General features: G+C 36.7%; 3 protein-coding genes across 5 annotated transcripts in view; all 3 read right to left on the reverse strand.

Annotated features, from left to right (window-relative positions):
* LOC148158112 (claudin-4-like) overlaps nucleotides 1–27815 on the reverse strand; it is a 51924-nt gene that overhangs the window by 12518 nt on the left and 11591 nt on the right. The gene's annotated exons all lie outside the window — the stretch shown is intronic.
* Nucleotides 8650–27815, reverse strand: part of LOC106908079 (claudin-4-like) — a 30774-nt gene continuing 11608 nt past the window's right edge. Inside the window, exons 1-3 of one of the 2 annotated variants that reach the window (XM_088007760.1) lie at nucleotides 13013–13317; nucleotides 10316–10430; nucleotides 8650–9911 (exon numbers count right to left, since the gene is read on the reverse strand). In XM_088007760.1, coding sequence (XP_087863886.1) covers nucleotides 9414–9911; nucleotides 10316–10429 — 612 coding nt within the window. In that variant the 5' untranslated portion in view covers nucleotide 10430; nucleotides 13013–13317 and the 3' untranslated portion in view covers nucleotides 8650–9413. Of the gene's footprint in view, nucleotides 9912–10315; nucleotides 10431–13012; nucleotides 13318–27815 lie in introns of those variants that run through there. The other variant, XM_088007759.1, reaches the window with a different exon arrangement.
* On the reverse strand, nucleotides 19791–24972 carry LOC106908088 (claudin-4-like). 2 transcript variants are annotated; one of them, XM_088007767.1, is made up of 3 exons: nucleotides 24875–24972; nucleotides 21408–21519; nucleotides 19791–20806 (listed from the first exon to the last, which is right to left on the reverse strand). In XM_088007767.1, the coding sequence occupies exons 2-3, from the start codon at nucleotides 21516–21518 to the stop codon at nucleotides 20393–20395; spliced, it is 525 nt and encodes a 174-aa protein (XP_087863893.1). In that variant the 5' UTR covers nucleotide 21519; nucleotides 24875–24972; the 3' UTR covers nucleotides 19791–20392. The 2 variants fall into 2 exon arrangements, with proteins under 2 accessions (XP_087863893.1, XP_014829546.2); XM_014974060.2 differs by lacking the exon at nucleotides 24875–24972 and having other exon boundaries at nucleotides 21408–21699.

Genomic DNA, 27815 nt, shown 5'->3' on the forward strand with positions numbered 1-27815 from the left:
GAGAGACATTTCAGTATCTGAAACTAGTAGAAGAAATTTAACCCTTGTATGTGGAAATGGGGTCCAACTGACCCCACACACGTAAAACTTGTATCGTTTTCCATAGTCCTCTACGTTTGCCTCAGTCCTCGCACGCACAAGGGTTAAATAACCTACTTGCATACTGGATGTGGACTGTTGGATGTAAAATTCATGAGCAGTAAATATTGTGCTAATTATCAGTATTGAACCAAAGAAAGCAAGGCAGATGCAAGCCTTTAAAATTATGACGCTTTTTAAGGGTCAAATAGATTCAAAAAATTGTAACAGCAGCCAGGCAGGGGGGCCCAACCTAATTTTTGTCAGGGGGCCCAAGATTTCTGGCAGCGCCCCTGTGTATAGTCATATATTTAACTGGAAAAGATCACAAAGAATGTCAATCTTTGATTCTTATGAATCAAAAGGAAAATAAATATACAACTTTGGATACAACTTTTATACCAACATGTATCTACATCCCCATAAGATCATGGAGATGTAGTCAGGAAGTCCAGTGTTTCCTGGACAGTCAGTTCCCCTGATGCAGATTTGCATCAGGGGAAACTAATAGGAGATATTTAACCCTTGTATGTCGAAATGGGGTCCAACTGATCCCACACATGTAAAACTTGTATCATTTGATGCAAATTTGCATCAGGGGAACTGACTGTCCAGGAACCACTGGACTTCCTGACTGACAAATTTCCTCTGATGCAAATTTGCATCAGGGGAAACTAATCGGAGATATTTAACCCTTGTTTGTCGAAATGGGGTCCAACTGATCCCACACATGTAAAACTTGTATCATTTGATGCAAATTTGCATCAGGGGAACTGACTGTCCAGGAACCACTGTATTTTTTAATTGAATTTATGTCAGGCAACTGCATGAAAATATCTCCATGAAATCTCATTTTTTCTGCTTACAAGAAAGTTTTGTGCAGCCGCAGCAACAGTGCCACCTGGTGGCAGCTAGCATGCACTGACACTGAGCCAGAGGTAACTGTAGGTGCATGTTGTTTCCTTTATTAGTTTTTATTAAGAGTGTATATCTTTCCCTAACACATTGATGAAACTCCAAAAAGGCAAACGGTGAAGAAAACAAAACGGAATAAAGACGAAGATCCTAAAGAGTTAAAAACACTTTCATCTCAGCTTGTTTACGAGAAAAATAAACAACGGAGCCGACAGAAATAGTCATATTTCATTAATGTATTATTGATTCAACTCAACTGGTGTTATTTATTTAACATAATTATTGCCTTTCTTTACACAGTTTTTCTGTCACAATACATTTGAAGCATAAACTATAAAACTCATTTAAATTATGTTGTTTTAATGAATCACAATAACAGTTTTTAAAGCTGCATCTTAACGATTTTGTTCCTGGGATTTAAATATAATCTGCCTCCCTAAAAACATGCAGAGGAAAAAGGCCAATTATGTCGCCAATAGATCAGCTTAAAGCTGTAGAGTGTTAATAATCCAGTCCTGCTGTTACAAGGTAATCAATTACATTATTATGGTGGGGAAAACGTTCAATTTATCACTTTCATACAGTTCATCAAATTAAATCGTTTTAGTGTGAACTAATGTCCATTTCTATTCTTTATATTAATGCCAAGTTATTAGAAATAAAGTAAAGAGGAAAAGTTTCTTTCATTTTTATCAAAATAAAGGAGATTATTTTTATTCTATCCCAAAAACACATGAAAAAAACAGATGCAGCATTCTGGTAGAGTGAATATGTACAAAAAGGAGCCAGCAGGGGTCGCTGTTCTGCAGGGGAAATTCAGAGGAAGATTTGTACAGTAATGGATTATTCTAGTTTATATTGATCAAAAGCAATGGGTTCCAGATCCTCCAGAATTAGTCTGACTTTTGGTGAGAGATCTGAAGCATCAGGGAACATCCTCTGAAGGCGATCATAATGAGTTGGTAAAAGTATTTAAAGTTCTGCTCATGTATAGAAATCGAGATGCATTGGGGGAAGATCCCATTACTGATCTCTCCCCAATATGCTGGGTTGAACATCAGCCCCAGTTTATCTTTTAACTTTGTTTCTTTATTTAACTCTTTATTGAAGCTACAAACTGTTTAGCTGTGATTCTTTTCATGAGGTTGGCTTCGGCCGAGATAACTAAACTACTAAACGTTCTCGCTCTCCTGCGACTAACTTTTACTTTTTAACATAGAAAATTAAAATGTTCGTTGTTTTTTTGTAAATTCCCTTGAGATAACACATATTGTGAATTGGTGCAATAGAAATAAACTGAACTGAATATAATTTGTGATGTGTCTGTAATTGCTGCCTGCCCAAAAACCATCAGACAACTTTTTAAAAAATCTACAGAGCACACTAAAAATGTATAAATGATAAAAGAAAAGCTAACCTTCGGTCTCAGAAGGTTCATTTTGTGCTCATGATGGATTTCTTATAGATTAGACTCCAACATTTATTCTGTTTTAGATAAATCAGTTTTTCTTTGCATTAAAAATAAGTTGAGAAAGGTAAAAACTGCTTTCCTTTCTGCAGTGGTTTGTAATAGTTGTGACTTTAAGGAACTACGTGAGATTGTACTGTATGTGGTTGTTTTTCGTAAAGGAAGTTCTGCTGTATATTTTGCACATTTGTGGTGTTTACTTTCACGTCAATGAAGAGTTTGTGGTCATCCAAGCTTGGAGTAAAAGGATGTAACTTTTTCACCTTTAGCAAATGTTTATTGGAAAGCTTTTATCTTTCCTGCAGTAAAAACACCACAGAGTATCTTAAACTCATTACTTTCCCTTTAGCTGGTTTTGAATGTGGATAAACCAAAAGCAGTGGTTTTCTTGAGAACCATCAGAGATCCCTCTATTGCTTCCTGCTGATCCAGGCGCACAAATGCAGTTTGTCAGTAATTATGAATTTAAATAACCACAGGTGTTTTTATTGCAGCAAAGTTGGGCTTTATTTTCCAGTAATTTTCACTTCTCATTGCTACCTAATCCTGTGGGGAGGAAACTACATTACAAGGCGCAAAACAGAAAGAACTGTTATGTTCAAATCACCAGAAAGTTTAGACCATTAAGGATAAATTATCCAAATTGACATTAAAGAGCATTAAAAAACCAAAATACATTTCACTCAACTGAAAACTTCAAAACAAAAACATGCAACAGTTTATCTACATTTTGCCAGAAAGGTGAACTGAAACCTGCCATTTTCAGACATGTAACGATGGATCATTCATGTTTCCAGCTACATTTTCAATATTTAAAATGGTAAACAATAATGCTGCACTCAAACTATAGTTCTGTCTATTTCACCCTCAGTGTAACATTCAAATAATCAGAGCATCTCTTGATGTTATTTCAGTATTATTGCATCTTTTGTTTTATTGTAAAATCAAGCAGTGTTTTGTAATTACATTTATTAGTGTGACTGTGAAACTAAATCTTACCAAGTGTTTTTGTCTAGTTTCTAGAGCAAATATCTTAGTTCACTTGAAATTATACAAAACTAACTTGTCAGAAACTTTTCATCAAGAAACATCTTGTTATCTTGGATATGTTTTGCAGTAGGCTGGTCTGCAGATGTGTTTGCTGGTTGCTGGCTGTCTTCTGGGCTGTGGGTGGACGGACAGACCGGGGTTTCAGATTTCTTCTGACGCCAGGGGGCGCTGTTGGAGCTACCTCACTAGCATTAAGCTGCTGTCCGTCTGAACTGAGCGATCAGGGATAGAAGTCAGGAAGGTGACCAAGAACCTGATGGTCACTCTGTCAGAGCTTCAGTTTTCCTCTGCAGAGAGAGGAGAAACAGCTGAGTAGCAACAATCCTATGATCACAACTACAAACATTTAGCAAAGAGGAACTGTCTGAACCACCCCATACAAAGTCATCTACATGGCATGCAAGAACTCCTGTCACCTTACAGAAATCATCTTGCCAGTAGAAGAAGCTGGATCAACTTTTGACACAGTTCCTCCCAGCTTCTGCATGGTTTCTTTCACCTTGTTGTACCAGAACAAGGAAGCATCTGCCAAGCCAAAGACACATTTATTTAACTTCCATACGATTCCTTCGCTCTCTGCCTCTTGAGGTGGACGGAGATACACATCCTGTTGCAAAAAAGCTGCTTTGATGTCCATAGAGTTCAGCTTCCATTTATTTTGGCATATAACAGCTATGACCATCTTTAGAGATTCAGAGGAACAAGTGGGTGAATCCTTAGGAAGTTCTTGAATGTTAATTTCTTCGAAGCCTCTTGCAACCAGTCTGGCTTTGGGTACTATGTCTACCTGTGTTTTCTTGAGTGTGCACACCCACCTCGTTGATATGCATTTCTGACCTTCATCTTCTTCCTCCACAAATACATTGTTTCTTTTCCAGTTCTCAAGTTCAGTTTGTTTAGCAAGTGAAAAAATATCCTCGTTCACTACTAATATTTCATCTCTGTTGTCAGTATTGGTCTTGACATTTTCAACCACTTCGAGGTTGCTTACTTGTCCCATATCAATGGATCCTGTGGATCCAGCAATTTCCTCTGGCTCAGTATATTCTAAGTTATACCAGTTTTTGTGTTTCCCACTGGCTTTCCCTGCACAGAAACGGATATTTACATTCACTTTATTAAATGTGTTCCATGCAACGAATGACTTTAAATCAGATAGAAAAATATAATTGTCTATTTACAGAATGTCAGAATTTTAGTAATCGAGTTATCGATTATTCTTACAATTGATTGAGTAATCAGATTAAAAAAAGATAAAATAAAACATTGGTAAATCTAACATAACAGCAGTTTTACTATCGCATACCAACATCAGTCCAATTTCTCACAGTTGAGCTTCCCAACAGTTACTTGTCTGTAGTTTAGAAAATTAACTTGTAACAATAACAGCTCACTTTCTAAGTTAACCTGAAGAAAAGTTATACAATAATCTAAAATGTCTAAACTCCAGCTTTTGGTCCATCTTCAGTCAGTTTAATAGATGAACTCTCACTTTGCCCAGACATTTATTGTCATGATTCAGGTTTTGGTGAGGTGAGATGAGACGCAGGCAGGCCCAGGATGATGATGAAAATAATAATTTTTAATTTTAAGTCCAAACAGAGACAGCACAGGGAACAGACTGACGACATAGCACACGATGAGGATCCGACACAGACAAAGACAACAGGTGGGGTTAAATACACAGGGAAGGTAATCAGGGAACTGGATACAGCTGGGAGCAAACAGGGAAGACAGATTCACAGGGGAAACTGGACTAACACAGAAAAACCTAAAAAACTACACAGAAAACACAGATCCTAACATTTATAACTTTGTGTTCATGTTAGCGACTGGATTTGACTCCTTCGTCCTACCAGCTACGCCACGATGTGCTTTGCCCCCCGTTTGTTACAACCGGGATGATATGAATTTATTTTCCAGTTCCTCCGTAAAGCTATGCATCTAACGCCGCCCACTGTGTTCGGTCTATCCGCTCACCTGTATAAATAATCCCGCCGTTCGCTCTGAAACAGCAGCTCCCAGAGGAGAAAGGCTGCCGAACTCCAGGCATCGCTCCCGTCATTTTAAGGATGTTTATTGTTCTCCCAAAAACTACAAAAACCCGGACATTATCATGAATCAATAAAATACTCCCAGGCAGAACTTGAAAATTGGACATTATGCTGCTAACACTCAGTTTTCGGGTGGAAGTGACAGCTTCGCGCAACGCAAATAATGACCCGACTGGAACATGGTGTGCTAAATGATAAACATCATTTAATGAAGGAATCGTTTCAGCCCTAGTCAGAAATAAGCAAGTTTATTTTTTGCAGATTTTTTAAAACTCTCATCCAAGCTAGAAGTTCATACAATTTAATATAACTGAGTCTTAAAACAGTTTAGGAAAGCCCACTTGATGATGTCAGGACTCTGTAAGTTTCAGATGAGGTTAATTAACAATATTGGGCTAAAATAGAGGTAAACCTCATTGTTCCACCCCAAGAATGGTTACAAAAAACTGCAAAGAACTGAAAGCAAATGCTTATGGAGACTATAGCTCAAAAGCTCCCAAAATGGTTGCAAACAGCATAATGAGAAGCATTGTTGCAATGACATGGTGAAGACGGAGGAGAAGCTTCTTAAAGAGACAGAAGCCAATTTCAACTGCAAAGTTTGTTTCATATGAAAAGCATTTTATAACAATTTAAGCAGATGTACTACATAACTTCTTCAATAACACATAAAATAATAGGTGATAGAAAAAAAACATAAAAGTAACTAATCGTTGTTATCATGCTAATTTCAGCCACCAGAACAGGATAGCTGTAGTTTCTCAGGACAAGCCATTCAGGCAGGGTGCAACAGGTGATGACCCCAATCAGCCCGATGGCGCCGAGAGCCACACAAACCATCTGAACTGCTTTTGATGCCATTCTGCAAAAAAGAAAAATTACAAAAGAGGGATTAAATCATTTTATGCTAAATATTCTTAGGTTTCTCTCTGGCTTTGGTAACAATCATCCAACCACTGCCATCCTCTATGCAGGATTGGGCCTCTGGCTGCAATGTGCATAGATGGACACTAGAGGGCGCCAGAGCACCTGAACACTGAATAAAACATGTTCAACATTCAGGAGCCGACATAAAAACTACTACATATGAACTTAGGTTTACATTTTACTCAAATTTAGCTGCAAAAAAACTTAAAACCTTCCTGTATCAAAGTTGCTCAACGAGCCACATGATGAGTCTTTCACTGTCCTTCTCCATCTGCACAAAAACTAAAGTGAAACTGAACATTCATGACCTCAATAAAAATACCAAGCACTAGTTCTAGATAGAGAGAAAATTTCCTGCTAATTTACGGAGCGAATATTCCCCAGCTGACATCAAATGGATGTAGGTTACGTTTTATTTTCCATTTCTATGTTTAAAAATTATGATTATCAGATTATTTTAGCATGTAAATAATATAAGCAGACATCTTTTCAGTTCTCATTGCTTGTAGTTAATATAATGTTTAATAACTAAACCTAATATCAGTCTTATGTCTCACTGACCACCTGCACAGGTGTTGATGATTCCTATGACAAAAAAAATCTCTGTTATTTTTGATCAGGACCTATAAGGAGTTTTTCTTTTTCCTCATGAAAAGGAAAAGTTCCTCCTCTCCTTTTCATGAGGAAATAGCAATATTTAAATCAGTTTTTTTCCCTTTGCATTAAAAATAAATAAAAAAGGCAAATTGCTTACCTTTCTCACATTCTGCAGGTTCTTCTGTTTGTTGACTTTACGCAGAGTGGTGACTCTGAATTGACACTGTAGATGTGGTTGTTGCTTCACAAAAGAAGTTCTGATTTGTTTTTTGCACATCTGTGGTTTTGTTTCATGCCAATGAAGAGTTTGATCATCTAAGCTAAGAATAACAGGATGTAACTTTTGACACCTTTCGCAAATGTTTAGAAACATTTGATTTTGTCAACAATAAAAAATCTCAAGCTCATCTGCATACTCTGAAGCTGGTTTTGAATGTGGACAAGACAAAAGCAATAGTTTTCTCTTAAACTATCAGCGATCTCTCTGTTGCTTTACACTGCTGTGCACAGAGTTTGTCAATAATTATAAGTATCTTGGTTTTATTTTAGATAAAGTGTTTTCTTTTAAAAAACCCATAGAAAATTTGTTAGAAACTCTGAAAATGAAGATTGGGTTTTATAGTTCCCTACAATGTCCAGACTGACCCCCGGATGGTGACACCGGTGTCCTGGTCGTTCTCCTCTGATGGTCCTTTTAAAGCAGGGCTGCAATGAAGTTGAAATGTGTTTTGGGGGATAAAATTCATTTTCTAGGCAAATATTGACTTTGCAATTAATTGCTGTTAAGCTGATCACTCTTTATAACATTCTGGACTATATGCAAACTGCCATTATAAAAACTGAAGCAGTAGACTTTGTAAATATTAACATTTGAATCATTCTCAAAACTTTTGGCCATGACGACTGTAGTTGTAGTATATTGACCAGAGACTATTTAATATATGTTTATGGCTAAATAATTAAACAACTATAAAAAACAGGACCAATTCAATATTTTTCCCTGCAGGTAAACTTGTAGGGTAAATAATTACCTTTGATGAGAGACTTTATAGATTTTTAATAATAAAGACATGAACCGAGACATAACACATTTTATACAGCTGTTGCTGGTCATTGGTAAATATCATGTTCATAAAAAAAAACATTGGTTACTTCTTCCAAGAACTATTAAATTATGACTTAAACTTTGTTGGTATTATAGCTGTTAATGACTGATTAACAACCTGATGTTTTGTATATCTTATTTTCAATAACACAAAATAAAACCTCTAAATTAAAGTACTTGTTTTACTTTTATTTAAATAAAATTCTTATTCAATGATTAGGATAAATTTAATGCAGATTATAAAAGAAAATAATTTAGAAAAAAAAAAAAAAAAAAAACCCGCACATTTGTAAAGGAAATGCAGTTAGTATCATTGCACATCTGAGCCAAAGGACCAAAATGCTGGAAATGAATTAACAGTTTGTGAAGATTTTAGGATATTTTTTATTTAAACTGAGATGTGTCAATATTAAAGTTTAAGAAAAACTCATAAAAAGATGTAGTCATGAAAAATCTGCAAAAACTTTTCATTTATTGTTTAAAATGAAAAATACAGAAGCAAAAGCTGAAATATACGATAAAATAAAGTCAGACAGTAACTCTTTATTACAACACATAATTTTGTAAAATAATATTCTTTTGCATTTGAGATGAAGAATCAAGTTTTCTCTTAAATTGCTTTAATTTTTTATATATTTTTGTAAAACTAATCATATTCTATGAAATTGAGTTTTTTGATACATTTTATTTATTTTCCAATCACATCTGTATCTGATCAAAGATAATGATCTGTTGTGATTATTGTACAAAAACAGAAACAGTTACAGTAAATGTTTTATCAATAGAAAATAAAGCCGAAAACTGAGAAACATCATGAAATTGAAGCAAATCTGGTTGGTAATTATGTTGACAGTTTTCTTTAAACTAGAATCAAGAAAGCATGAAAAAAACATAAAATGGATTTAATAAGAAAACAAAAATACATCAAAAGATTGTTGAAATTTAATTTTCCTGCATTTATGCATTTCAAAATATTTTTTCTGAGGATCTTTAAGTCAAATTTTAAAATGATCTTAAGAAAAATTCTGGGAATTATGCCAAAATAAAAATAAAATTCAAAGGATTTACAGTGTACATGCCTTTCAGCACCAAATGTTAAAAATATGGAAATTATAATTTCACATCATCTTCCCAGTTTTTACCTAAATTTATCCCTTGTCTGCCCATCTATTGGACACCAGTTCCTTCCATCAAGCCTCTACATTCTGTATGTTTTAGCTTAAACTCTGTTGCTGAAGAAGCTGGCGGTTCCTCCAGAGCTGCTGGATCTGCTTAAGTAGCAGAGCAGACCTCCAGTCAGCATCAACATCAAACCAGCTATAAAGCCGATATAGATGCTCGCTCCCAGCATCATTTCCATCATTCTCTCTGCTGCATTTCTAATTTCATTTGGCTCTTGTGCAATTCTAATATTTTTAATAGTATTTGTCTCCCAGCTGACCGGGATGATCACCAGCAGGCCGGCCAGTATCAGGCCCACTCCGGCCGCCAGGATCATTTTGGGTTTGGTGTTTTCATTCTGAACACATGGGGTGAAGTCGGAACCAAAGATCAGGAGGAGGAGGCTGAGACCACAGAGGATGCAGCTGTTGATGGTCATGGGCCTGAAGGCACGAATATCAGAGAATATCGGCAACAATAAGTTTTCATACGTTACGCACTCCTGCAGTCCAGTTCTGTACTTTCCACACATCTTCCACAGACCGTAATGAACTTCCTATCCATCCAAACACAGAGAAACAGATATTTACATTCACTTTATTAAACATGGTCTATGACATTAATTAAGACAGAAAAATCTAATTAATTTCTTTTTACTGAATGTCAGAATTGTGTTTATTTTAGAATCTTTTAAAACTTCCATCCAAACCAGAAGTTTATATAAATTAATCTCACTGAGTCTTTAAACAGTTTAGAAAAGAACAGATGATGTCAGGAATCTGTAAGTTTCTGATGAGGCGTAAAACTGCAAAGTCAATATTATATTTCTGTCTGTTATAAAGACTTTCTGCTTAAATTATACAATAACACATAAAATAGTAGTTGGTAAAGCATAACAGTTAACTAATCATAACTATCATGCTAATGTCAACCATAAATGCCTTTTGATCATATTGTTACCTCATTATCAAGATGGATCACAAACCACTCAGGCAGGGCGCAGCAGATGATGACCCCAATCAGCCCGATGGCGCCGAGAGCCACACAAACCATCTGAATTGTTTTTGATGCCATTCTGTAAAAAAGACAAATTAAAAAACCGGATTAAATAATTTTCTGCTATATATTCCATCCTCTATGCTGGATTGGGCCTCTGGCAGCGATGTGCACCTATAGACACTAGAGGGCGCCAGAGAACCTGCACACTGAAAACCACATCATGTTCAACATTCAGCAGCCGACACAAAAAAACAGCTACAAACCCAGAATCTACAATCCAAACTTCATAGATGTAAATTCAGTGGCAGATTCAGTCATTTCCAAACTTCCTACTGTGTTACTGGGCAGCACACATCCACAAGATTTAAATTTGGTTTAGATCAATGGATCTCAGTTAGAGGCCCAGTCGTGTTCCTCATCCTCTCTAAATGCTCTTCTCACTTCCCCCAATATATTTTTATAAAGAAGGTATCTTTAGCAGCTGCAGACCTTTCATTAGAGTTTAATCTCCCTTCTTCTCATCTATACCTTTAAATTAGACTCTGTGCCAAAGGTTTGTTTCCCAGTTTTCCTTCCAAACCACCGAACCTGTAGTGGGAGATGTTTCTGAGCTGATCCTCTTCAAAACTCATATATCTCTAAATTCTGTCTTTTGACTCCTCAACCAAAGTTAAGGCAGCTTGGGAACTTGAACTGGGTCTAAAGAACTGGTGGAATAAGATCATTTATCAAACCCATATTTGGGCTCCCAGTTGACTACAAACAGTTCACCTCTAATTAATTGGATATTTTAGCATTTACTTCCTTATTGGCATAATGGCATCTCCTTTTCATCGGAAATTAACTAAAGCGCCCTCTAGCGGTCAGTGGCTCAATGACACCATATCCGTTCTAAAATCTAATCCTCTACAATTGGAGATTAGATATTCAGGATTAGGATTAGATATTCAGTGAAAGGCAACTCCACTAAACTCTATAATCTATGGCGCCTTTCACGACATTCTTTCACTCTCTGCAGTCTCTGATCCCAGATTGAGTGATGCCACCCACTCTGCCTCCCCTCACACATTTTTTCCTTGTTTTTCCACCTTATTTTTATTTTATCTTTAAACTTGGTTTTTACATATTTTGTCCTGTTCACTTATGAAAAAAATGTATATCCTCATAGGAAGTGAATTGTAAGCCTTTTTCCATCCGTACACTCGATTTCTCATTTGTTCTCGTCTCTTTTCCTTTTTGTCGGCGTCACAGAGAAGCTGCACTATGTGGCTCACTGTGACATTAGCAGTTAGAGATCCTGTTGTCATGTCACCTTTCCTCCTAGTAAAAATATTAATTACAAAACAACTAAACTGAGGTTTACATTTTACATGTGCTAACATTTTACATTGGGCAAGAACAACTTAAAAATTCCTGTATCAAGTTTACACAACAAGCCACACGATGAGTCTTTCACTGTCTCAATCTCCATTGCTGAGTGTTGCTGCAAACATCAGAGCAGAGTTGACCACAGCTGCAGAGCTCATGTCACGCTCACCAAAACAGCGTATAAAGGAAAACCTCTCTACCTGGGGTAAAACCAAACCGCACATTAACAGGTTAGAGAGCAAATTGGCAGAAAAAAGACACTTTAGATCAGAGATGTGATGACAGCTGCTTGATTTCTTTGTGCCATGAAGCTCAAAATGTCTGTTTGCATTCCTGCATCTGGTGACAAAGTAAAGAACCTCTGAGTTATTTTTGACCAGGACTTGTTTAAATCTCATATTAAACAGGTTTTGCGACAAACTGGCCACCTGTCCAGGTGACGTTAACTGCAGATAGGCACCAGCACGTCTCCTGACCCACTAGGGAGAAGGGTGTTAGAAAATGGATGGATTAAACAGGTTTCTTTGATTTTCTTCTTTCTTGGGTTATTGCTAAAATTAAAGCTATCCTGTCCAGGAGAGACGTAGAAAACAGTCCATGCATTTGTTACTTCAAGGCTGGAACTTGTTTAGTGACAGAAAGTCCATAAAATACAGTTAAAATCCTTCATCTGATCCAGAACGCTGCAGCAGGAGTTCTGGTGAAAACTAAAACCATCATATTTTTACTCCATGGTTCGGTCCAACGCTTCAGAAAAACATCTAACCAAAAACAGAGCAGCTTGTTTTGCTCTAATTGTTCCAAATACATAATTATTATCAGAATGCACAAAGCTTTAGGTTGGTCCCTCGTTAAAAATACGGCAGAAATTATCCTGTTTTTTTTTTTTTTTTTTTTTTTTAAATATTGTAGTTTCTAAGATGTTGTAATATAAGGTTTTCTTTTTAAAAAAAAAAGATTTTAGAAAATTATATTTTTCTTTATTTTTGTTTTGTAAATTGCCTTGAGATAATGTATTATGAATTAGTGCAAAAGAACTAAACTGAATGGAAAATAATTATTTTTTGTCTCCTGATGTATCTGTAATTGCTGCCTGCTGAAAAACCGTTACACAACATCCGTATAATAAATGTGTAGATGACAAAAGAAAAGCTAAATTTTGGTCTAAAAAGGTTAATTTTGTGCACATAGTGATCGATTTCTTATACATTAGACTCCAACAGTTCTTCTATTTTAGCTACATCAGTTTTTTATTTTACTTTAAAAATAAAAAGATAAAAAACTGCTTACCTTTCTGACGTTCTGTAGGTTCTTCTGTTGTAACTTTAAGCAAAGTGGAAACTGAAATGAAGCTTTGGCGCAAATTCAATTTGGAAGACTCTTTAACTTCACCTGCCTCATCAATCAGCGCCTCCCTCTCTTCACCCTGGACCTATCAGCATTGGATCAAGCCTCGCTTCAGCCAATCATTGTTCGAGCTCCAGTTGTAAAGGACCTCCTGGCCACGGCCTCCTCCGCTTACCAGCTGTGATCAACCCACCTCCGCCCATCTCCACCTTCTGCTCCTGGCTCTCAGGCCACATCCTTCTTCAACCGCCGCCACCAGTACCGGCCCCGGGGGGATTACATTCCTATGCAGCATCAGGAATGTTTATCGAGCTTATCGAAGTTCCAGCTCGACGTCCCCGGCTGGGGCCTGAACACCAACGAACTTTAATGTTTATTTGTCATTAAACTTTCTTTAATCGCTTTCTTTCTCTGTCTGAGTCTGTCTAGATTGAAATGGTTCTGTAGATGTGGTTGTTGCTTCACCACAGAAGTTCTGCTTGATTTTTGCACATCATTTGTGTGGTTATTTAAGCTAAAGGTAACAGGATGTAACTTTTGACACCTTTAGTTTTTATTTTGTCTGCAATAAAAAACACTGATAGGCTCAAAAGTTAAATATGGATAATCAGAATTTTTGATATTGTTCTTCTTATAAACTGGGCTCTGCAGATGTTGAGACATTTTACAAAGTGAACATCATCATAAACAGAAATAGTATAAATAGAAAAGTTTTTCAGCAGCAGGATTTGTGTTTATGGGGGTTAGATTTCTGTGCTAATCCCCACAAACACAAAAACAGTTATACACAATTATACAGTTATCTAATGCTAATGGCAGACCCAAATAATAATAATAATAAAGAGATATTCTATTAGGTGTTGAACAATAGGTGCCTGCCATGCAAACCATAGGGAGATCAGTGACTGACTTGCATTGCATGGCAGGCCCCAACTAATCATAACTATCATGCTAATTTCAAAGAAAAAAGGCATTTTGATTATATGATTACCACATCAAGATCAGTGTAATCTTTCACAACCCAGCGAGGGAGAGCGCAGCAGGTGATGACTCCAGTCAGCCCAATGGCGCAGAGAGCCACACATAACCTCTGAATTTCTTTTGGTGCCATTCTGCAAAAAAGGGAAAAATTTTAAAAATGGGATATATTGTTGGAGTATTCTTGGGTTTCCCTCCAGCTTTGGTAACAATCATCCAACCACTGGAATCCTCTAATGCAGGATTGGGCCTCTGGCAGCGATGTGCACAGACAGACACTAGAGGGCGCTTAGAGCACCTGCACACTGAAAACCACAACACGTTTTCATGTTGCCTACATAAAAACAACTACATATAAACTTAGATTTACATTTTATATTGACTCAATTTTAGCATCTAGAAAAACTTAAAATCTTTCTGTATCAAACTTGCTCATCGATCCACATGATGAGTCTTTCACTGTCCTTCTGCACAAAAACTAAAGTGAAACTGAACATTCAATAAAAATACCAAGCACTAGTAGAGAATATTCTCCAGCTGACACCTTATGGATGTAGATTAAGTTTTATTTTCCATTTCTGGGTTTAAAAATTATGATGTGATTATCAGATTATTTTAATATGTAAATAACATCAGCAGCCATCTTGTTTCCAGCTCTCATTGCTTATAACTAAGAATAATATCAGTCATGTGTCTCACTGACCACCTGCACAGGTGTTGATGATTCTCATGACAGTCATATTCTGTGGTCCAGTTCTTACTACGTTCTGTTGGTTATGGGTCAGTTATGGCACTTTTCCACTAACTAACCGGTTCGGTTCCGGTCCGCCTCGGCCAGATTCATTTTCCATTATCAAATCAGGCTCTTATTACTTCACCTATAACGAGACATTTCTCCATGTTATCAGTGAATTAATCTGCAGATGGAACCAGAACTTTTTCATCAAGATTAGGAAATTATTGACTGACAACAAGCTCATATTTGTTGCTGTAAAGTTTCTTGTAAGTTAGTTTTGTTTTATTTTATTTATGTTATACTGAGATATTTGCACCATGAACTAGACTAAAATTAGTTGGTAAGATTTTGTGTTTTTGGATGTATTTGAGTCCATCAGAACCAGAACCTTGACATTCTCTATTGCTGAGTGTTGCTGCAAACATCAGAGGAGAGTTGACCACAACTGCAGGTCTCACCATAACAGAGTATAAAGGAAAACCTCACTACCTGTGATAAAACCAAACCGCACATCAACAGGTTAGAGTGACATGCAGAGAAACGAGACTTTAGATCAGAGATGTGATGACAGCTGCTTGATTTCTTTGTGCCATGAGGCTCAAAATGTCTGTTTGCATTCCTGCATCTGGTAACAAAGTAAAGAACCTCTGAGTTATTTTTGACCAGGACTTATTTAAATCTTATATTAAACTGGATTCTTTGATTTCCTTCTGTCTGGGTTATTGCTAAAATTAAAGATATCCTGTCCAGGAGAGACGTAGAAAACAGTCCATGCATTTGTTACTTCAAGGCTGGAACTTGTTTAGTGACAGAAAGTCCATAAAATACAGTTAAAATCCTTCATCTGATCCAGAACGCTGCAGCAGGAGTTCTGGTGAAAACTAAAACCATCATATTTGTTGCAGTTTTGCTCCATGGTTCGGTCCAACGCTTCAGAAAAACATCTAACCAAAAACAGAGCAGCTCGTTTTGCTCTCATTGTTCCAAATACATAATTATTATCAGAATGCACAAAGCTTTAGGTTGGTCCCTGGATAAAAATAAGGCAGAAATGATCCTCTTTTTTTCTTCTTCTTTTAAAAATATTGTAGTATCTAAGTATTGTGAATTGGTGCAAAAGAACTAAACTGAATGGAAAGTAATTAGTTTTGTCTCCTGATGTGTCTGTAATTGCTGCCTGCCAAAAAACAATGACACAACATCCATATAATACAAAATGTACAAATGACAAAAGAAAAGCTAAATTTTGGTCTCAAAGGTTCATTTTGTGTAGATTTCTTATAGATTAGACTCCAACAATTTTCAATTTTTTCAGTTTTTCTTAACTTTAAAAATAAAAATTATGAACATTTACTTACCTTTCTGTCGTTCTGCAGGTTCTTCTGTTTGTTATGACTTTAAGCCAAGTGGAAAATGAAATGGTTCTGTAGACGTGGTTGTTGCTTCACCACAGAAGTTCTGCTTGATTTTTGCACATCTGTGGTTTTATGCTTCCAGCAAATGAAAAATTTGTGGTCACCTAAACAAAGAGTCACAGGATGTAACTTTTGGCACCTTTAGCAAATGATTAGTGGAAATATTTGATTTCGTCTTCAATAAATCTTCAATAAATAACTCAAGCTGATCTACATACTCTAAAGCTGTATAACAGAGCTTTAGAGTATGTACATGGATAAGATTAGGGCTGAAACGATTCCTCGAGTAATTTGAGTACCTCGATTATTAAAGTTGCTCGAGGAAAATTTACCTGCCTCATAGCTTTGTTAATTTATGTTTTATTATTTAGCGCACCGTGTTCCGGCCGGAACATTATTTGCGTTGCGCGTAGCTCTCACTTCCGCCTCTGAGTGGTTTACGAAAGCTAAGTTTTAGCGGCATAATGTCCAATCTTCAAGTTCGGCCAATGGGGATTTCATTGATTGATGATAATGCCCGGGTTTTCGTTGATTTCGGGGTACCAATAAACATCCTTAAAAGGATTTGCGCCATGCCTGGAGTCCGGCAACCTTGGTCCTCTGGGAGCTGCTGGTTCAAACCGAACGGCGGAAAGACGCTGCGGAGTATTTATACAGATGAGCGGATAGACTGAACACGGCGGCAGCTGAGTAGTTGATGCCTGCAGTGTAAGTGTAGCTTTACGGACGAACCGCACAATACATTTCATATCACCCCGGTCTCAACAAACGGGAGGCGGAGCGCATCGTACATGGCTGGTCGATGAGTTTGAGTGTAACGAACGAAGGTACCGTAAATATCCCGTATTGTTCCCCCGTTCCTACGTTCGCTCCTGGTCTACCGGTCGTGTCGCCCCCACATTAGGGTTGTTCGTCTGTTCCCTGGTCCATTTCCTCTCCTCCTTCCCCATGTTACGTTTGTTCGTCTGCCTCTAATCTACCCCCCACTACCAGTGGTGCAAAAAGTGTGTATGCAGCGCATGCAACTCATAGGGGCGCTGCACCAGAGGGGGCGTCAAAACCCCGTCTGGAGGGGGCGGCGCGCCGATGATGCCTTTGCTGCGCGCACATATAAATGTAGCGAGTTTTACTTTTCACGTGTCTTCGTCTCGTGGAGGGGGGGTAGAGCGACTGTATGTTTTATACGTTCCTTCACCCTTACGTCCTTCGAGGGGGCGGGAGGGGCGATTTATGTTTTCACATATCGATTTATTTAATTTTTATTATCATGCTCCAAACTTTGCGAGGACTGACCACCCCGCTCTCCCGCTTCCTCATACACACAGAGCCAGCAGCCAGTCACCTACTTCATGACAGTCACGCCCACATCAACACGCCCACCACCAGGTGTCTGCTCCTGTCATATCAATAGTTACTTATTTCATTCATATGGCCCTCGGTGAAAACATAATTGTTATGGATACTCAAATTTGAAAAATTGGACTGATATCCGATAGAAACACTGGTGTTACACCAAATTTGCCGATATTTTATTTTGTCAATTTTTTTATCCGATCACTCGATTAATCGTAAGAATAATTGATAAATTACTCGATTACTAAAATATTTGTTTACAACAGCCCTAGATAAGATGAAAGTGATGGTTTTCTCTCAATCTATCAGAGATCCCTCTATTCCTTCCCTCTTCTCTTGGTGCTCAAATAGTTTGTCAATAATTATAAATATCTAGATTTTATCTTGGATAAAGAGCTTTTCTTTTAAAAAAAAAAAAAAAGCACACTGAGGATTTTCTACAACACTGAAAATGAAGATTGGGTTTTATTATCACAATGGATCCTGTTTCATTGATTTTAACTCGTTTTGGATAAATCTGACCAGGTTTACTGGGAACCTTCCCAGACAATAATAGTACATTACAATGTCATAATTCACTTAATTAGATTGTTTTCATGGGAATTTACTCTTGCTTGAACGTTTCTTTAGTATAATGTATGTATAGTCGTATATTTAACCGGAAAAGGCTTAAAAGATCACAAAGAATGTGAATCTTTGATTCTTATAAATCAACAGAAAATAAAAATACAACTTTGGTTCCAACTTTTTCACCAACATGTATCTACATCCCCATAAGATCATGGAGACGTAGTCAGAAAGTCCAGTTCTCCCAGCAACGTCTTTTAAACATGAAAGCCTCTCCTCGGCCCAAAGAGAGGAGGCTGATGGTTCAACACTGGGACACAAAGTCTGCGTCAGTTATTGGCAGTTCCCTACAGTTTCCCTTTCTGACAACAATCTCCTGCTGATAGCCCTCAGTCTCAAAGCGCATGGCAGCGCTACGTGTCAGTAGCTGCCAAAAATCAGCCTGTTCATGCAGTGATAGAGGAGACTCTGTGAAATGGAGCTTTATGTGGTTCTGTTCATGTGGTCGTAGCTTCACAAAGGATGTTCAAACCGGTCTGTGCATTGGCACATCATCTCTGGTTTCATGTTTCCAGCAAATGAACAGCTTGTGGTTATTTAAGCTAAAAGTCACAGGATGTAACTTTTAACACCTTTAGCAAATGTCTGGGGGAAAGGTTTTATGTTGCCCACACCTGGTCCAGAGCAGCATTTATTATTGAAAATTAAATACATCCACACTATTCAGATTTTTAGAATTTAATTCTCTCTTTTCAAACACATCAGGATCTGACAAAGCTTTAATAATTTCTAGCGGTCAGTGTATAAATGGCAACCCTGACCGACCTCTTCATGAGACTCTCAGGGAAAAAAGTGTCTTCAGTCAGAGGCTTCTTCGGAGTCGCTGTAATACAGACTGCTGCAGGAGGTCTTTCCTGCCAACAGCCACCGCTAACTCTTTGAACAATCTGAATTAATGAGTTACAACATTTAATTTCCCTCTGGGATCAATTAAGTATTTCTAACTGAATTTATGTCAGGCAACTGCATGAAAAGATCTCCGTGAAATCTCATTTTTTCTGCTTTCAAGAAAGTTTGTGCTGCCGCAGCAACAGTGCCACCTGGTGGCAGCTAGCATGTACTGACACTGAACCAGAGTTAACTGTATGTGCATGTTGTTTCCTCTATTAGTTTTTATTAAGAGTTTGCATCTTTCCTTAACACACCGATGAAACTCCAAAAAGGCAAAAGGTGAAAAAAAACAAGACAGAATAAAGATGAAGATCCTAAAGAGTTAAAAACACTTTCATCTCAGCTTGTTTACGAGAAAAATAAACGACGGAGCCGACAAAAATAATGAGTCATATTTCATTAATGTGTTAATGATTCAACTCAACTGGTGTTATTTATTTAACATAATTATTGTCTTTCTTTACACAGTTTTTCTGTCACAATACATTTGAAGCATAAGCTATAAAACTCATTTAAATTTTGTTGTTTTAATGAATCAACAGTTTTTAAAGCTGCATCTTAACGATTTTGTTCCTGGGATCTAAATATAATCTGCCTCCCTAAAAACATGCAGAGGAAAAAGGCCAATTATGTCACCAATAGATCAGCTTAAAGCTGTAGAGTGTTAATAATCCAGTCCTGCTGTTACAAGGTAATCAGTTACATTATTATGGTGGGGAAAACGTTCAATTTATCACTTTCATACAGTTCATCAAATTAAATCGTTTTAGTGTGAACTAATGTCCATTTCTATTCTTTATATTAATGCCAAGTTATTAGAAATAAAGTAAAGAGGAAACATTTGTTTCATTTTTGTCAAAATAAAGGAGATTATTTTTATTTTATCCCAAAAACACATGAAAAAACAGATGTAACATTCTGGTATTTATTCATCTTATTTATTTTCCAATCACATCTGTATCTGACCAAAGAATATGATCTGTTATTATTATTGTACAAAAACAACAAAAATACATCAAAAGATTGTTGAAATGTAATTTTCCTGCATTTATGCATTTCAAAATAATTTTTCTGAGGATCTTTAAGTCAAATTTTAACAGAGATATTAAGAAAAATTCAGGGAATTATGCCAAAATAAAAATATGCAAATGTTAAAAGTATAGAAATTATAATTTGACGTCATCTTCCCAGTTTTTACCACATCATCTCCCTTGTCTCCCCGTCTGTTGGACACCAGTCCCGTCCATCAAGCCTCTACGTTACGTTGTCGGATGTAGCTGAAGCTCTGTAGCTGTAGTACTTGGTGGTTCCTCCAGAGCTGCTTTATTTGGGTCTGCTGAAGTACCAGATCAGAACTCCAGTCAGGATCATCAGCAGACCATCTGTCCAGCCGATATAGATGCTAACTCCCAGCACCACTCCCTCTGGTGCGTTTCTCATGTTGGTTGAAAACCAGCTGACCGGGATGATCACCAGCAGGCCGGCCAGCAGCAGGCCCACTCCGGCAGCCAGGATCATTTTGAGTTTGGTGTTTTTGTTCTGAACACATGTGGTGAAGTCGGAACCAAAGATCAGGATGAGGAAGCTGAGACCACAGAGGATGCAGCTGATGATGATTAAGGTCTGGGCGACATGAAAGTCAGGGTGTAACGGCACCACGGCGTCTTCATACGTTTTCCACTCCGGCGCTCCAGTTCTGTTCTTTACACATATCATCCACAGACCATAATGATATTCCTGTCCATCCAAAGACAGAGAAACAGATATTTACATACACTTTATTAAACATGTTATTAAATCAGATATAAAAATCTAATTGGCTTTTTACTGAAGAATTATGTGTTTATTTTTTTGAGAATTTTTAAAAACTCTCATCCAAGCCAAAATGTTATTAAAATTAATATCATTGAATCTTGAGACAGTTTAAGAAAGCCCAGTTGATGTCAGGACTCTGTAAGTTTCTGTTGAGGTTAATTTATAATATTTGGCTAAAATAGAGGTAAACCTCACTGTACCTCCCCAGAAATGGTTACAAAAACCAGGGAAGGACTCAGTCAAACTCTCCCAAAACAATGACAAACAGTATAATGAGAAGCATTGTTGTGATGACATGCTGAAGACAGAGCAGAAGCTTCTTAAAGAGACAGAGGCCCAATTTTAAGGTGTAAAACTGCAAAGTTTGTTTCCTGTGTTCAGCATTTTTATAGCGGTTGTTATAAGGATATATTGTTTTAAATATACAATAAGACATAGCTGACAAAAAAAATCCATAAAAGCAAACTAATCATAACTATTATGTTAATTTCAACCATAAAATGCCTTTTGATCATATGGTTACCGTATCATTACGTCGCACAATCCATTCAGGGAGGCTGGAACAGATGGTGACCCCAGTCAGCCCGATGGCACCGAGAGCCACACATAACATCTGAACTGCAGTTGATTCCATTCTGCAAAAAAAGAAAAAAAACTGGGATTAAATCATTTTCTGTGATATATTCTTGGGTTTTCTTCTTGGCATCCCCTATGCAGGATTGGGCCTCTGGCAGCGATGTGCACAGATAGACACTAGAGGGCGCTAGAGCACCTGCACACTCAAAACCACAACATGCTCAACGTTCAGAAGCCGACATAAAAAAACTACATAATAAACTTAAAATCTCCCTGTATCAAAGTTGCTCAACGAGCCATATGATGGGTTTTTCACTGTCCTTCTGCACAAAAACTAAAGTGAAACTGAACATTCATGACCTCAATAAAAATACCAAGCACTAGTTCTAGATAGAGAGAAAATTACTTTGCACTGACTATTTTATTATTAATGTTACTGTCACTATTGTAGATGTTTTGATTTTTATGTTTGTTTATGTATTTATCATCAAAAATAATTTCCCAGAGAACAAAAAGTCATGGGAATAGAAATTATTTTCACAGGCGTCTAAGAAAAATTTAATGAACATTCAAATTAAAATCAGTAGGCCTAACAGCAGCCAATCAGTGGAAAAATATTCTTATTTTGTGCCATTTTCTAGTTGTTAAATATTCCACAAAATGACCAGATAAAAGATGTTCAACATGCCAGTTTAAACTTTGAACTATGTGCAAACCGACTGAGCTCTGCAGCATTAAAACATGGATAGAACTGTAACTACATTAACCACAGCTCTTCTTCTCTCCTGGTGGTGCAGCTCTGTGCTGCCTTCAGGAGAATGGGACATCAGAGTATCATCCATAAAACTTCACCCACATGGCATTTATTGTGCAAACCAGAGCTTTCAGTGGAAAAACAAAAGTTCCAGGTCCTTTAATGCCATAGAAATATGAGACAGAAACATGGATTATATCTTTATATAAACCTGTCTATTGATTATAGATTAATAGTTTTACTGGACAGAAATTACAAAGAACAAATCTGGTTCTTAATCAAATCCTAATGAGTCAAATTGAAAGTGTCATGGAGTCATCAGCCTCATGACACTAACACTGACATGAAAAATAATATTGAAGAAATAAATATATCAAATCTAATTAAAAACATAAATAAGTGATCAGTTATTTACTGTTATGGTCTGTAAGATATATTTATTCTCAGTACTAGATGTGGTCTCAACAAACCCATGGCACTAAAACAATATTATTTTACCTTTTATCTGGAAATAGTGTCTGTTTATTCTTGCCATACACTGTATTAATTATTGCTCGAAATGTCTTGCCATACCAGTTTATTCCTCTGTATTTACTTTAGTTTCTTAGTTTATTCTTGCATTTTGTTCTTCATTCATTTAATTTAGTTTCCTTTGATTAGTATTATCCTCTCTTGGTTTATTGCTATGTCCACTTTAGTTTCTTTCCTGTTGCTAGATTTATTTTTTCATGTATTGACCATCATTAATCTTCACTCATCACCTGCTGCGCCGTCTAATCGTCATGTTTCACATCATGTGTTGATTTTTCACTGTTCAGCGTCGGATTCTCTGTTTTTATGCCATAATTCACATCTAGTTCGTCGCTCCGTTTTATGTCCCGCTTCTCCTGTTTCAGAGTTTTGCGCAATGTGCGCGACTTTTTTTTTTTTTTTTTTTTTACCCCCAGAGGTGTAGGGCGTATAAAGGCAGACTGACATAAACCTTTTAAAGCAACGGAAACAATTTCGGTATTCTGTTTATTGAAATTTAAAAATGCTGTGTTGTTCTATCACACCCGTTTCATACCGGACCACTTACAGCTCCGGTGTTAACGCTATAAAATGAACGCTCTCTATCGTGGTATCACCATGGAGGGATTTCTTTATTTAAATGAGTTCATTTTTCAGAGGGATACAAAGTGAGGGTATCGTGATTTTAGTAATGACATGTTTATAAGAGTGATTTTCTGTTGTCCTTCCATGGAAGCGGGCAGCATCCAGACGGAAATAAAACACTTTTTAATATAAGTTGCTGCTTTGACATGATCACAGAACTGCCAAAAAATATGTACAAAAATACCAGACAAAGTGAGTCACATCACCGTCATCAGCCGGTTTAACGCTGAACTGATGCGGTGAAGCTACCAGTAGCAGCAGAACGGAGCTGCGCCAAGAAGCTACAAACACTGAACAGAAGAAGAGCTGCCATCGATACAGTTGCAGCCAAGCATGATTTAATGTTACACAATACAGTTTTAGGAAGTTGCTCAAAGTCTAAACTGGTGTTGTTGTGCATTTAAGGTGTAAAGTATTTGAGTCCATCAGAACCAGAACCTTGACATTCTCTATTGCTGAGTGTTGCTGCAAACATCAGAGGAGAGTTGACCACAGCTGCAGCGCTCACCATAGCAGTGTTTAATGGAAAACCTCTCTACCTGTGGTAAAACCAAACCGCACATCAAACGGTTGGAGCGACGTGGCAGAGAAACGAGACTTTAGATCAGAGATTTGATGACAGCTGCTTGATTTCTTTGTGCCATGAGGCTCAAAATGTCTGTTTGCATTCCTGCATCTGGTAACAGAGTAAAGAACCTCTGAGTTATTTTTGACCAGGACTTATTTAAATCTAATATTAAACTGGTTTCTTTGATTTTCTAATTTCTGGGTTAAAATTAAAGATATCCAGTCCAGGAGAGACGTAGAAAACAGTCCATGCATTTGTTACTTCAAGGCTGGAACTTGTTTACTGACAGAAAGTCCATAAAATACAGTTAAAATCCTTCATCTGATCCAGAACGCTGCAGCAGGAGTTCTGGTGAAAATTAAAACCATCATATTTGTTGCAGTTTTGCTCCATGGTTCGGTCCAACACTTCAGAAAAACATCTAACCAAAAACAGAGCAGCTCGTTTTGCTCTCATTGTTCCAAATACATAATTATTATCAGAATGCACAAAGCTTTAGGTTGGTCCCTCGTTAAAAATAAGGCAGAAATTATCCTCTTTTTTCTTCTTCTTTTAAAAATATTGTAGTATCTAACATGCTGTAATATAAGGTTTTCTTTAAAAATGACTTTAGAAAATTACATTTTTCTTCGTTTTTTTTAATAAATTGACTTGAGATAATATATTGTGAATTGGTGCAAAAGAACTAAACTGAATGGAAAATAATTAAAGACACATCTCCTGATGTGTCTTTAATTGCTGCCTGCCAAAAAACAATGACACATCCGTATAATAAAAAATTCATAAATGACAAAAGAAAAGCTAAATTTTGGTCTCAAAAGGTTCATTTTGTGCACATAGTGATTGATTTCTTATACTTTAGACTCCAACAGTCCTTTTTTAGCTAAATCAGTTTTTCTTAACTTTATAAAGAAAAAGACAAAAATAAATGTCTTACCTTTCTGACGTTCTGCAGGTTCTTCTGTTTGTTGTGACTTTAAGCCAAGTGGAAACTGAAATGATTCTGTAGACGTGGTTGTTGCTTCACCACAGAAGTTCTGCTTGATTTTTGCACATCTGTGGTTTTATGCTTCCAGCAAATGAAAAATTTGTGGTTATTTAAGCCAAAGGTCACATGATGTAACTTTTGACACCTTTAGCAAATGTTTAGTGGAAATATTTGATTTTGTCTTCAATAAATAACGCTCAAACTCATCTAAATACTCTAAAGCTGGTTTTGAGCATGGATAAGACAAAAGTGATGGTTTTCTCTCAATCTATCAGAGATCCCTCTATTCCTTCCCTCTGCTCTCGGTGCACAAATAATAATAATTATAAATATCTTGATTTTATCTTGGGCAAAGAGCTTTTTTTGAAAAAAAGGCACATTGGAGTTTTTCTACAACACTGAAAATGAAGATTGGGTTTTATTATCACAATGGATCCTGTTTTATTGATTTTAACTCATTTTGGATAAATCTGACCAGGTTGACTGAGAACCTTCCTATATAATATCATTGCCTTAATTTAACCCCTTAACTCATGGGACCAAAATCACCAAACACGGCTGAAAAGGCACACCCAAATTAAATCAGCTGCTGTTCTTGAACAATTTGGAGTACATGCAAAAGCTTGGTCTCTTTATGAAGAAGACAAGCTAAATTTTCCATTTTTGTAGTCAAAAATACTCTAACTGTAGGTGGTTTGTAGCTATTATGTTTGAAACACACAAAAAATTGAATTTTGCTTGAAATTTTTATTTTTTTTATTTCTTGTAAATACAAATTGAGTTTTGAAGGTATGGACTGGAAAATACAATAAATCTGTTGAATAGAGTATTCTGCTCGTGGATTTCATTAATAATCAAAAATAGCACAAAAATTAAATGTCATTTTGGACATTTATTTATGAGGATGTATAGGTGATTGTCCAAGTGTGCCATCCGGAGTCTCCAAACGGCACACTTGGACCTACAGTTTCCCTTTCTGACAACAATCTCCTGCTGATAGCCCTCAGTCTCAAAGCGCATGGCAGCGCTACGTGTCAGTAGCTGTCAAAAATCAGCCTGTTCATGCAGTGATAGTGGAGACTCTGTGAAATGGAGCTTTATGTGGTTCTGTGCATGTGGTCAGCTTCACAAAGGATGTTCAAACCGGTCTGTGCATTGGCACATCATCTCTGGTTTCATGTTTCCAGCAAATGAACAGCTTGTGGTTATTTAAGCTAAAAGTCACAGGATGTAACTTTTGACACCCTTAGCAAATGTCTGGGGGAAAGGTTTTATGTTGCCCACACCTGGTCCAGAGCAGCATTTATTATTAAAAATTAAATACATCCACACTATTCAGATTTTTAGAATTTAATTCTCTAAAAATAAACTTGTCTTTTGTGATTTTACATGTTTGATTCTCTTTTCAAACACATCAGGATCTGACAAAGCTTTAATAATTTCTATTAGCCAGTGTACTAAATAAGAAATTAAACAACTCAGTAAATGTTTTATCAATGTTTTATCAATCAAAGCAAAGCAAAATCACAAACATATCTGATTGGCAGATTTATGAACAGAAATCATGAAAGAAATTACAGAAACATAAAATGGATGAAATAATGAAACAAAATTCTCCTCTAGGTTCTTGTTGAACTTCTAGATATGATGAAAAAAAGACAGTTTCTTTGTAAAAACAAATAAAGTTATGGCAACCCTGACCGACCTCTTCATGAGACTTTCAGGAAAAAAGTGTCTTCAGTCAGAGGCTTCTTCAGAGTCGCTGTAATACAGACTGCTGCAGGAGCTCTTTCCTGCCAACAGCCACCACTAACTCTTTGAAGAATCTGAATTAATGAGTCACAACATTTAGTTTCCCTTTGGGATCAATTTCTAACTGAATTTATGTCAGGCAACTGCATGAAAATATCTCCGTGAAATCTCATTTTTTCTGCTTACAAGAAAGTTTTGTGCTGCCGCAGCAACAGTGCCACCTGGTGGCAGCTAGTATGTACTGACACTGAACCAGAGGTTACGTGCTTATTTCCTTTATTAGTTTTTATTAAGAGTTTGCATCTTTCCTTAACACACTGATGAAACTCCAAAAAGGCAAAAGGGAAAAAAAAAACAGAATAAAGACGAAGATCCTAAAGAGTTAAAAACACTTTCATCTCAGCTTGTTTACATGAAAAATAAACATATTTTCTAAGCTCCATCTTAACGATTTTGTTCCTGGGATTTAAATATAATCTGCCTCCCTAAAAACATGCAGAGGAAAAAGGCCAATTATGTCGCCAATAGATCAGCTTAAAGCTGTAGAGTGTTAATAATCCAGTCCTGCTGTTACAAGGTAATCAGTTACATTATTATGGTGGAGAAAACGTTCAATTTATCACTTTCATACAGTTCATCAAATTAAATCGCTTTAGTGTGAACTAATGTCCATTTCTATTCTTTATATTAATGCCAAGTTATTAGAAATAAAGTAAAGAGGAAAAGTTTGTTTCATTTTTGTCAAAATAAAGGAGATTATTTTTATTTTATCCCAAAAACACATGAAAAAACAGATGCAACATTCTGGTAGAGTGAATATGTACAAAAAGGAGCCAGCAGGGGTCGCTGTTCTGCAGGGGAAATTCAGAGGAAGATTTGTACAGTAATGGATTATTCTAGTTTATGATGATCAGAGACTATTTATAAAGCAGAACAACTTTGGATACTTCTTCCAAGAATTATTAATAAACATAAATCATTTGCATTTTCTCCTTCAGCTGCGTCACTAAAACCACGACTCAACATCCATCCAATAAATCCTCAGATCATCCAGAAAAGCTTCATGCAATCAAGTTTGGTGAACTTTAAGTGCAAAGTTTTGGTTTTGTCTAAAATCTGGTGAAACCAAAATGCTGGA

This window comes from Poecilia mexicana, unplaced genomic scaffold (genome assembly GCF_051168715.1).
Source record: "Poecilia mexicana isolate PSO_F unplaced genomic scaffold, ASM5116871v1 scaffold_8, whole genome shotgun sequence".
NCBI lineage: Eukaryota > Metazoa > Chordata > Actinopteri > Cyprinodontiformes > Poeciliidae > Poecilia > Poecilia mexicana.